General features: G+C 40.1%; 1 protein-coding gene across 8 annotated transcripts in view; it reads left to right on the top strand.

Annotated features, from left to right (window-relative positions):
* Ncoa1 (nuclear receptor coactivator 1) overlaps positions 1-2,292 on the top strand; it is a 238,080-nt gene extending 235,788 nt beyond the window's left edge. For 6 of the 8 annotated variants that reach the window (XM_078029572.1, XM_078029574.1, XM_078029573.1 and 3 more), the window contains one exon: positions 2-2,292. In XM_078029572.1, coding sequence (XP_077885698.1) covers positions 2-172 — 171 coding nt within the window. In that variant the 3' untranslated portion in view covers positions 173-2,292. The remainder of the gene's footprint in view (position 1) is intronic. The other 2 variants (XM_021724640.3, XM_078029576.1) reach the window with 2 other exon arrangements.
* Positions 2,293-12,883: the final 10,591 nt, after the last annotated feature.

Genomic DNA, 12,883 nt, shown 5'->3' with positions numbered 1-12,883 from the left:
GCAGGTGCAACAGGTTCAGGTGTTTGCTGACGTCCAGTGTACAGTGAATCTGGTAGGCGGGGACCCTTACCTGAACCAGCCTGGTCCACTGGGAACTCAAAAACCCACGTCAGGACCACAGACCCCCCAGGCCCAGCAGAAGAGCCTCCTTCAGCAGCTACTGACTGAATAACCACTTTTAAAGGAATGTGAAATTTAAATAATAGACATACAGAGATATACAAATATATTATATATTTTTCTGAGATTTTTGATATCTCAATCTGCAGCCATTCTTCAGGTCGTAGCATTTGGAGCAAAAAAAAAAAAAAAAAAAAGAAAGAAAAAAAATGTTCACTTTTGTTGGGAGATTGAGAGATGCTTTTGTTTCTTTGTAAAGGCCTTGGATATTAGAAACAAGGCAGAACAGTTGGACAATCTATTTCTTGAGCCAAATTTAATTATTCTTATTTTTGTAATCAGTCATTGGCTTCTTATCTGGATGAAGGCTTTTGAAGGAGAACCAAAACAGCAAGTTCCAAGGGGAAGACGAAGCTCCACCTCGCTGGCTCAGTCCTGACCCTGCCCAGGAAGATAGGCCCATGGGGCTTTGCCTGTGTCCGTCCACCAAAGGCTGTCACGTTCCTCAAAACCAACAGCCCTCCCTACCCCAACCCCAGGCAGCTTGTATGTACAATCAGCTTCTTCAAGCAACTCTTTATCTGTTGGCTTCAAGATAATATTTTGCCTCCACATATGTACCCTTTCTCCTTTTTTTAAAGATGGATTTAAACCAAGATGCCTCCAGGAAAGAGGATGATATTCACAGAGGAATCCAAAAAATACAGTTTGGGAAAAAATGCAATAATTTTTGATGAGATGGGTGAAGGACAAGATGTGAGTTCTGTCAATTATTGTAGATACAGTTTCCTGATTAAATCCGGCGAAAAAGGCAGCCTGTTCTTTCTGCTTTTATTGTATTAACAGCTGAGGTAGCTAAAGTTATTTAAAATAAAATTAAATTTATGATTCAAGTAGCTTATTTTTAATCTCACTGTAAATATATTTGATTTCTTGTAGAAATTGATTTCTTTCTGTTTAATTTTATGCTTTTAATATCATATTCTTGATTTTTCTAAATTTGTGTGAAATATAACATTGATTGAATTGCAGTTGAATTTGGCTAGTAATATTTCATTATTTTAGCAATTGTGATGCCATGTGTGGATTTACTTTGGGGCTCATATCGATGTGGCACTGCCAGAAAGAGCCATTCCAGCTGAGCTAGAGCAGACTACCCCAGAGTGTCCAGGATCACCCAGCCAGAAATGCACATGCCGCTTGTACAGAGGGAAATTAGTGCTCAAAGAAAATCTGCTGTTTTTCTTAGGTTGACTTTGGGAATTTGAGTTTCCATCTGTGCAAATATAAATTTCTCTATCCTGCTCTGAGGCTAATTGGTACCATGTTTTCCCTTTGTGTCCTGTCATTCGGCCACGTCCCATCTCATCCTGGTCTCTGAGAAAGGAGCCAGTGAACTGACTTTCTAGTTCTAGAAGTTCCACCACAGGCCAGGAAAGCTTGAGAAAGCATTGTGTGGAAGAAGCAAAGTAGACCCCCATCACTCACCATTACCTGCATCCCTGGGCCTGTGAACGATGACAACACTGACCTTCTGCACCAGCTACCTCTGCTTGCGGCAGAGAAAAGGCCATAAGAACCAACATGGATGAGGAGCATGGACTCAGACTTCAAGGAAGAAGCCATTTCCCCAGGTCCTCCTTTCTGCATCTCACCTCCCCTAGTTTCAGATAACTCCATTGAACAGCATCTATTCGGAAACTATACCGAATAAAAAAAAAATTGATGGAAGGGCTCACATGGGTAGCAACTATGAAACAGAAATAGGACACTCAGTCAAAAACATTATCTCTTTTAGTTTTTCAGAAAATGCATCCTTGATTTCATTAATTTCCAGCTTGAAAGCCCAGCCATATTACTCTAGTCCCTACCAAACTGCTCTAGGAGGCCATTTCCATTGTTTGTGATTTTTAGATGTGCAGACATCAGGAAGTTCACCCTTAACTTCAGCATTCCAGATGAAGTTTCCTGACTCAGTGCTTTTGCATAAGGAACTAGAAAAGAAAAGCAGTAAGGAAAATTGGAGATGCTAGCATCCTTCCCCATCCCAACTGCACCTTAAAGTATGCATGTCACCTTCAAGGTTTTATAATTGCACTGTTTGTTTTATGTATGTACAGATTAAAATTATTGCTACATTTGAGGAAAATAAAATTGCTTGCTTCTATGTAATTCCTGTCATTCCATAGGAAATTCACTTTTCCAGCTACTGAATAGAATCTGTTTAACAACCTCATGGGTTGCCTCTTCATTTACAGGGAAGAAGTGAAACCTACAGTCTGCAGGAAAATACCACAACCCAGAATGACTAACAGTTAATGAAAGGATAATAAAAGAAATGATTTCTAAAACCTAAGATCCCTAATGCCTAACATCCTCGAAGTCACCCTAATAGGAATCATCTACCCAGTGAAATTGCAAAGATCAGGGTGAAGTTGTAGTAGGGGTCTTTGAGGAAATACTAAGTTGGCCATTTATCCAAGGAGTAAACACTCTGGCCCTGTGTCTTGCCAGGTCTGCTTCAGGCAACAACACTTCAGGGTCACAAAACACCTTGTATTTTGTATTCTTGGTCTTTTACATACCAACATTAATTGATAGAGATGTTGAACCTCACTTGAGTGATAATGCATTCTATGAAAGCCCTGTTTCTTATTTATGTGTTTTTAAGGCAGCTGGAATCAACCAATGCTTAACTAAGTGGGGAGGTAAGCAAAGGTGATTCCAGGAGGCAGTGGGGAGGTAAGCAAAGGTGATTCCAGGAGGCAGGGGGCAGTCAGATTCCCACACACAAATCCATACAGATTTGGTAGCTATTGTCTGACACAGTATTTATAGAGGAGCCCACCTTTTTCCCTACAGTTGTAATAAGATAAAAATGCTACTTCTCTTGGGCTGGGGTTGTAACTCAGTGATAGAGCACTTACCTAGCATGTGTGAGGCACTGGGTTCGCTCCTCAGCACTGTTTTGATTATTTACAAATAAACAAAATAAAGATATCGTGCCATGTACAACTAAAAGTATTTTTTTAATGCTACTTCTCTTAGATGAGGCTGAATACTGATGTAAAGTTAGCCTAAGACAGAAATGAAGAACACATGGAATCAGTTGAGGAAAAATTGAGATGAGGGTAGAACAAGGAAACTTCACTTTCTTTGTGATTTTTGTGTAAATAGGCTCCATTCCTAAAGAAGATCTTAGAAACTATTTAGGCCCTGCAAAAGAAAAAGAAAGGACAATTGTCTGCTTATAAAGGCAGTTGCACTGACTTCCATGTAGACCCTCACTGATCCCCTGAGAAGAGCACCTCCCCCTTGAATGTTGTGAGTAATGCAGAGCATGCTTGGTCCTTGGCCATTCCTGTGCTTCTGAAGAACTTGGTGATTTAATTAAACCCATTAATTCTTTTTATTGAGAAAACTGCCAAAGGAAGCATTTCTCCATCCATAACCCTTTCTGCCAGCATTAAATTAGTTTTCTTTGTATATTTTATTTTCATTGTCACCAGAATTCATTTAACAAAATTTGAGAGAAACAGTGATTTATCCTTGTTCACTCATTCAACACCTTTTTATTCTTTATCTAGGGCTCCATGGACATGGAAGGATCCAGACAGAAATGAACCCTGCCTTAATGGAACTTATATTCACATTTGTGGGGGTGTGAGGATAGTTAGAAGCATGATTGAGTTCAGTGGTACAGAGGAGAGTTCTAAGTTGCTTTGCTAGTGAGACCATGTCCCTGGTCAAGGCAGGTTTCCTTGTGAAAGAGGTGGTATTTTAGGTGACATTTGCAGGATAGTGCAGAAGTAGCTCAGTGAAGAGTGAGGATAGTTCAGAAAAACAGCGTTATGAAGGCCTAGAAACAGGAAGGAGCTCCAGAGAACCGGTTTTTAAATTGTTAGTGTTTTGAGCTCTCATAAACATGTTATTACAATTCTGTCAGCTGATAAACTAGAAAGGAATTGAAGTCAGCCTTTGGCTCCAGGAGGAACACACGCTAGGGTTGGGATCCTCATTTGGAAATTGTATCAGCTGAGCTATGGCCTCTTCAATAACTGGCCCTGTCCAACCAGAAGTACAGGCTTCTATTTCTTCACAATCAACTGTAGCTGATAACTATTAAGAAAATTAAGAGGAAATGAATTTTCACTGTAACAATTTCTAAAATCCTTTATGTACGTTATTCTCAATCCTCCACAGAATTTGAGAGAGTTGTAAAGACAAAACAGTCAACACATTTATGACACCAGCATCACTGCTGATCAGTGGAATTGGAACTAATTCCAAATTCTGGATTCATTATCCTAGATTATATGATTTGGAAATAATTTTGAGTCTGCAGAGTTTAATATCATTGTGTTACATTAGGCAGTGCTTTCTTATGTGAGGTAACTTATTAAATACAGCTTTGAAAAGAGAGAATCTAATCCTTCTGTGGAAGCAGTCAGAGCCTGCTCTTGGGCAGCCTTAGTTAAGTGGGCTGATCTTTGGCGTGTGGTAAGCAGGGTATCCCACTATAGTTTGGGAGAGAAATTCTATCTATCTTTCCATATTTAAACGGAATGAAAAGGGGCCTCCAATGAGATCAGTGTAATATCTTTAGCCTAAAAGAATTTTAGAAGATAAGGTTCCCTTTGGGGCAGGTATAAGAACAGCTGACAGATCTGGGAATGTAGCTCAAAGCTAGAGAGCTTGCCATGCGTGTGCCATGTACAAGGCCCTGGGTTCAGTCCTCAGCAACACACACGGATGCTTTTCATGAGGCAGAGTAATTGTAGCATCTACAATTCTTCCTACGATATAAGGTTTCTTGGGTCACACTTGGGGGTATTCACTTTTCTCTGGCTCTTGATCTGCAGACAAAGAAACTTTCTTCTATGCTATGGAGTTTAGCTATGGTGTAACTATATGTGCTTGTGTGCAAGCTCTAGTCATTTGTACAACCAGCAGAAGCAAGCAGTGCCTATAGGTATCCATAGCAACCTGGAGACATTGGTTTGAAAACAGAAGAAATAAAATGTTAAAAAGGAATATTCTATGAGGAATATTCTCCTATGAGATTTATCTTGGTTCCAGTGTCCAAGGATCCTAAGGTGCAGAATAAAGAAAAAAATTCCAGGCCAGAGTTATCTATTGTCGGTCATTTGATACAATACAGACTGCGACAGGCAGTATGAGCAGTGTAGAGACAACTGCTGGTGCTTCTCTCCCACAATGGAGATTCCACATCAAACAAAACACTTTTTCATTTCTACTCTACCAGGCAATGTACTAGGCAAATACCCACTCATGTGCTAATAATTTCTTGTATTTGTCTAGTCTTTCACGTATATTTAGTTACTTTCACATATATTTGATCTACAAAGTCTCATAAATCAATAAGAGTAGGTTACAGATGGTGAAACTGAAGCTCAGATCTGTGGTTAGATGGCTGGAAATCCTGTCTGAAAGGGTCAATCCTTGGGCTTTGGGATGAAACCCACCTCTGTTTCTACTGCACAATACAACTACTAGAGATGTAAGCACTGTTAGTAACACATAAAACTGGAAATCCAAGCCCAGCGCAGCACACATTTGTAACCTCAGCAACTCACTAGGCTGAGGCAGGAGGATTGCAGGTTCAAGGCAAGCCTGGGCAACTTGGGGAGTCCCTGACTCAAAAAAAAAAAAAAAAAAAAGCTGGAGTGTTGCTGGGGATGTCCTTGGAACTTAAGTTCCATAGATGCATGTCAGGGTTATTTGTTTGTTTGGTTGGTTCCAAGGATTGAACCCAGGGGCACTTAACCAGAAAGCCACATCCCCATCCCTTTTTTTCATGTTTTATTTTGAGACAGGGTCTTGCTAAATTGCTTAGGACCTCACTAAGTTGCTGAGGCTGGCTTTGAACTTGCCATCCTCCTGCCTCAGCCTCTGGAGCTGCTGGAATTACAGGCATGTGCCAACCCTGCCTGGCCAGGGTTTTCATTTTGAAAATAAAACTGGGCACAAATGAGTTTGTTTAGGTCTGAATATTACATGTGTATGTATATGCATTGTAAGTCCACTCTTCTAGCCAAGACATCTTACAAGATGCAGTAAGTAAACTTCCAACTGGTGAGCACTACTATGTAGATTCTAGCCTTTCAACCCCAGCTCCTCAAAATTAAAGCCCAAACCAATTAACTTATTTCCCCCAAAATGTGTACTTGGGTCCCTACCTGTTAGCAGTCATTTTCAACTTTCTTTTACTCATTTCACTCACCAAGAAGTTGAGTGCAACTCATTCTGCAAGAAGATGTCCTTTGTAATGCCTGAAAGCCACATTCATCTTTCCAGCCCTATTAATTACAGACCAAACCCAAAACTTAATTATTTCTACGTATGATTGCAGTAACCACCAGATCCAAACTATTAACAGGAAGATCTTTTACATACAGGAAAAAATGTCTTACCTGGGATTTCTTTCCTTAAGCCTAAAAAGTGGTCCAGTCTTAAATTTTGCATTGTTTTTAAATCTAAAGTAATTATCATACACCTGCCTGAACTCAATTTTAAGCTGCATACTACATATTCATTTTCTTTTTTAATTTGCAAAATTTTATAAAAATAAGCATTTTTAATCAGTTTTCATTTTAACAGTCTTTGATGTTAGCAGATATATTTTAAATGATAATTAGTAAGCTATAATTTAAATTTCAACCAAATCAAACTGAGAAAAAAAACTCCCTATAGAACATACACTGAAGACTCATCATTTCAAAACTTAGGCTTTCAACTATCACCCTTCCCTCGAGAATTTTCATTCAGGAAATTGTGGGAAGCCATTTCTGACACGTGATTGGGTGGCTCCCGTTAAGGGTCTGAGGCATTCTGGCCCTTTCCTGATGAGAGAGCCCACCCGTGTGGGGTGTGCCTGACCACTGACCCCGGGGACCCAATCACTGACCCTGACCTTGGAGTGCAGCCCCCCTCAACCTTCATTGGATGGAATTCTCCCCTGAATCTCTTGTTCCCCAATAAAAGGCTACTCCCCGGCAGGCGTGTTCACTCTCTCTCTCTCTCCTGCTAGCCCTGAGTAATCCCTGCTGCCCTGCTGGGCGGTTAGAGGAGGGAACCAGAGAGGGGAGCCGACTGGGACCTAGCAATAGAAATAAGGTAACTGAGTCTGTGTGTTTTATTTCGATCTCTTCTAACTAACTTTATGCCTAGAACCTCATTAATGAAACCATTGCGCTGGCCGCATGGTAGAGGAAATGTTGAAGTAAATGTGAAAATAGAATAGAGTAATGAACCAGTTCTAGATTGCTAAATTAGTCTTTTTTTTGAGGAGTGGGAGACATTCTGGAAATTGAACTCAGCATGCTTTATCACTGAGCCACATTCCCAGCTTTTTTATCTTGATAGTTTCACTAAGTGTCCCAGGCTGGCCTTGAACTTGCAACCCTCCTGCCTCAGCCTCTTGAGTTGTGAGGATTACAGGTGTGCACCATTGTTAAATCAGTCTTTAATATTACTTGTATAACCTCAAAGAGATGACCAGTCATTTTGTCAATTTCTAGCTCAAAAATAAGTTGTGGTTAGCCTTTCTGGGAATCTTTAGATTTAAGAATTTCTCTTATGAAAGTATTATAATACTTACTTTAAACAATTAATTTTACAGTAATTTAACAGCAGTGACAGAACATATGTTAATCTGATACCTACTCTTCACCAGATATTGTTCTAGGCTCTGGTGCTACACCAATGAAGAAAAAGAAATCCCTGTCCTCATGGTGTTTGCATTCTAATGAAGGTTGGTTGACAGACAAGCAAATAATGTAGTGTCTCAGATGGCAAGTGCTGTGGAGAAAAATTAAGTAGGGAAGGAGGAACAGGAGGACTGGAGGGGAGTTGTCACAGGAAAGGCCTTCCAAGAAGTGACAACCTATAGGTGTTGAAATAGGAGCCATGGCAATATGGAGAAGAGCTTTCTGGGCAGAGGTGCAAAGGTCTTGAGGTGGGAGCAGAATGAAGGAGGAGGATAATAGATGATGAGTCAAAGAGGTCAATAAGGGCCAAGGATCAGAAAGGACCTTGTAGACCAATATAAATTTTGACTTTTACTCTTGGATAGAGAGCTACTGGGAGATTTTTAGGGAAATGATAACTTTTACCTGGGTTTTTGTTGTTTGTTTTAATTTGTCCTAATTAGTTACACGTGACAGCAGAATGCATTTTGACACATTGTACACAAATGAAGCACAACTTCTCCTTCCTCTGGCTGAACATGGTGCAGAGAGTCACACCAGTAGTGTAATCATACATGTATATAGGGGCATCTAGGTTGGTTCCATAGTTTAGCTATTATGAATTAAGCTGCTGTAAATATTGATGTGGCTGTGTAACTATAGTATGCTGATTTTAAGTCCTTTAGTTATAAACTGAGGAATGGGACAGCTGGGTAAAATGGTTTACCGGGTTCTGACAGGATCACTCTGGATTTTGTGTTGAGCATAGTTGTAGAGAAGGCAATGCAGAAGCAAGGAAACCTGTTAGGAAGCATTCAGTCGTCCAGGTAAGAGATGATGGCTTGGACCAAGGTGGTAGCAGTGGAAATCATGAGAGGTGGTCAGATTCTGGATATATTTTGAAGGTACAAACCACCATATTTACTGATATACCAGATGTAGGATGTGAGAGAATATTTGAATAAGAATGACTCCTAGGTTTGGGGCCTGAGGAACTGAAAGGATGGAATTGCCACTCACAGGAAAGGGAAAGAAAGCAGGTTTGATTCATTTTCTGTCCTAAGTTTGAAATTCCTATGAGACATCCAAGTGATTTCAGATCTGAAATCTCAGATGATTGTGGCTGAAGATAGAAATTTGGAAGTCATCAGCATGTTTTTGGTCCCAGAGACTGAAAGATGACTAGAACCCGAGTCTCTTAACTAGGCCATCTCTCTCTCATTAAATAATAATCTCAAGTAGGGTTTATTCCAGGAACAAAGATGATTCCATATTTGAAGTCTAGCAGTGCCATTTGCCATAGTGACAACAGAGCAAAAAAACACGATTATTTCAGTTGATGCAGAAAAGCTATTTGATTTTTTAAAATACCCACTTATAAATTTTCTTTCAAATTTGTTGAACCTGTACTGGAAAGGAAACTCCTTAATCTGATGCAGAGTATTTGCTGAAACTCTCAATAAATAATACACCTAACAGTGAAGGTCTAAAAGCACTCCCACTAAAGTCAATAGCTAGTCAATAGAAGTCTCTTAGGACTTCTGTTACTGTACTAGGGGTCCTAGCCAATGAATTAAGATGAGAAAAGCAAGAATGAAGACTGCATTGAAAGACACTAAATTGTCCGTAATGCTTCCATAGGGTATTGTTTAAATTATTCCCATAATAATCCTGTGGAATTAGTCACAGGTAAGGAATCTGAGGCAAAATTGCATAGTCATTGAGTAACAACAGAGTTGAGCCTTAGCCTAGAGTCTTCTGGGATTGTCACTTGCTTTGCTCTTTGTTTGTATCATAAAGTAACACCATATTTCTTATGGTTCAATTTCCATTCTTGCAGCCACATCATCAGTCTTGTGCCTTGATTACATCGTGTAACCTCCTTACTGCAGTCCCAGCTTTCCTCCTCTTCCCAGCAAATACATCTTGCACATGTTGTAAGATCAGTCCTCTTCTATTGTGTGCACTTCTTCAGAATTCCTTACATCCATTGTTGGGAAAGAGATAAAATGCTTTATCCCCACTTTCAATGTTGTGTTCCTTTGCAGAGGGAGCTTAATTGACATAATGCTTTAGATCGATGCTCCACCTACCCCTTCCTGAGGGAGGGTAAAAGGATAAATCCTTCTGATTCATATTTCTCAATTGAGTGGAACCAGTCTATCAAGGATTGATAGGTTGAATGTAGGGGATCTATTCTCTTTACCCTTACTTTATCCATAGGACCAGTAGGAAGCACAACTTTATGAGAGTATCTGCTCTGTATACTAACACTTTCCCTTGGGACAGGGAATTTGCAAGCTCTTTGGGGCCATCACATAAAGCTATAACTTCTAATTGATGATAAAAGTGATGTTTTGTTTCTCTGTTTTTTGTCTCATTTCTCAAAACCTAGGTTCAGCCAGGCACAGTGGCACATGCCTGTAATCCCAGTGACTTGGAAGGCAGAGGTAGGAGGATGGCAAGTTCAAAATCAGCCTCAGCAATTTAACGAGTATCAAAAGGAGAGAGTTATTAAAAGCCCTGGGTTCAATCCCTAGTACCAAAATAAATAAATAAAGCCCCAAAACACACAAACAACCCTCGGTTCAGAACTTGGGCACTACTTATTTGGCCCTTGCAAAACCCCCACAGCTACAATCCAGCCTTAGGCCAGCATTTAAAACCTACCACATCCAGATCTTAGAGAAGGGAGAATCTGGGGCTGTACTGAGCTTGACCTCAGAGGACAGCTAAAATGATCCTATAGCCAGGAGTGATGCTTCTCAGCCATTTTTCCTAACACCTTCCCATCAGGAACAATAGCTCCATATTACTAAAACTCTCACCCAGGAAGCAGAATATATTTTGGATAATGTTGAAGGTACAAACAACCATATTTACTGATATACTAGATGTAGGATGTGAGAGAATATTTGAATAAGAATGACTCCTAGGTTTGGGGCCTGAGGAACTGAAAGGATGGAATCGCCATCTCAGAGCCTTGTAGTCTAACAGAGGCGCCTTTTCCTAGGCCCCTGTAGGGGAGGCCCCTGCATTCCGTCAGCACTGTGAGTGAACCGTGACCTAAGTTTGGATCCTGACTTCCAACATTCAGAACCTCAATTCTGTCAGCTCATCCAGTGATAATGGGGCTCTAGTCACACAACTAACAGTCAAGGGAGGCTGATTTATAATCCAGAATGTCAATTAACCAGTTTCAAATGACAGCTACAGCTTTCCTGTGCTTGAACTACCAGTGACCCCTTTCCAAACCACCCTATAAACTAGTATCTGGGTGGAGGGCAGACCAAATTAGAAACCAACTGTGAGAAGGTAAGAAAACTGAACTGATAAAAGACCTAGTTTCTAATCCCAGTTTTGCCACTGACTGTGATCTTGGGCAAGTCAAAGTTTTTTCCAAATCTGTAAACTCTGAAACAAGACTGCATGCATCACACAATTCTCAGAATTGAGTAGAATGGAAGCACTTTGTTAATTATAAAATGTTTTTCAAATATAAGAAACTTACCAGAGCATAGGAGATTCTTTTCAAGGATATATCATCTATCTTCTGGCTTACAGTATCATCTTTTCTCTACTGGAGAATATATCACTTTTTGTGACCTTAGCCCATGGTTAGATGTATAGTATACTTAGGTCCATATTTCTTCACTTCTGATGAGCAAATTATACAAACTTATTGTTTGTCTTTTAGGTTGGTTACCTTGGGGGGCTCAACTTCTTCCAGGTAGTAGCAGAGTTTCTGATTCAATGGGTCTTCAGTGGGACCTGAGAGTTGGCATTTCTAACAAGATCAATGATGCTAATCCAAGGGACCATACCACCATTTGAGGACCATTGGTCTAGTAATAGTCTAAGCTGATAGTAATAAGAAAATCCGTTGCTCCCTACTTCTTCCTTTCTCTCACTCACCTGCCTGCCAACCTTTCCCCACGTTAGCAGAAGTTTATGGCATTTGTGCTCAGATCCCTGCTTTAGGGATTTGCCTGAGTAGTTATCCAAATGTGTGCAGACACTCATCTCTTTTCTTTTATCACTGTTTTACTGAAGAAGTCAGAATTATCAAATTTAAAACAAATTTTTTTAAAGATGCAGTGTCAATTGGAAATTTTCCTAATTGGCTTGAATGGAAATATCAGGGAATGCTTAAAGATCTGTGGATGGCAACACTCCCAGACAGCAAAAAGGGAATTAGACAACTGGCTTATTTGATTGAGAGCTCTTTGAGGGCGGCTCTTTGGGGTGGTGTCTCACGCATTTAGGCTGTAGCACCAAGTGCCCTGGCACTGTCACAGGATTTGCATAAATCAATCCATTTAATCCACACAGCTCTACTATAAATCTCTATATTGCAGATGAGAAAATTGGGCTCAGGGAAGTTGAGTGGTTTGCCCAAATTCATTGAACTTGAAAGAATGGGAGACAGATGTGGACTCAGGCAGTTTAACAGCCTGTGTTCCTCCCACTATGGTAAGCCATTTAATACATTGCACAGTAAGTATATTCAATGTTATGAAGGATTATATGCCTCCCAATTCATAGGGAAAAAATCAACAGGTGTGATCAATGTCAACTTTCTTCCTCCTCCAATCTATGAATTTATGAACCTCTATGCCCTCCCCTACTGTCTTTCCTGCAGAAAAAAATTTCCCTTTCTCAATTCAAGTCCAGTTCTTCCCTATATCCTTGACCCACCTCTCACCACTTTCTCTGGATTTTTTTTTTCAGTACCAAAGATTGAAGCAAGAAACGCTTAAACACTGAGCACATCCCCAAGCCCTTTTTTAAATTTTATTTTTGAGACAGGGTTTTGCTAAGTTGCTTAGGGCCTCCCTAAGTTGCTGAGGCTAGCCAGAAACTTACAAGGCTCAGCCTCTCAAGTTGCTGGGATTATCGGAGTGAAACACTAAGCCCAGCATCTTCGGACCTGTTTTATCAATTATTTTACTTAATAACTGTAATCTCTCCTCTTGTTTAAGTCAACTTTTGCATACTGTGACCAAAATATCTGACAAGAACAACTGAGAGGAGGAAGTTTATTTAGGGCTCAC

Source organism: Ictidomys tridecemlineatus, chromosome 12 (genome assembly GCF_052094955.1).
Source record: "Ictidomys tridecemlineatus isolate mIctTri1 chromosome 12, mIctTri1.hap1, whole genome shotgun sequence".
In the NCBI taxonomy this organism is placed as follows: Eukaryota; Metazoa; Chordata; class Mammalia; order Rodentia; family Sciuridae; genus Ictidomys; species Ictidomys tridecemlineatus.
Note: the sequence above shows the minus strand (reverse complement) of the source record. Positions and strands in the feature narration are given on the sequence as shown.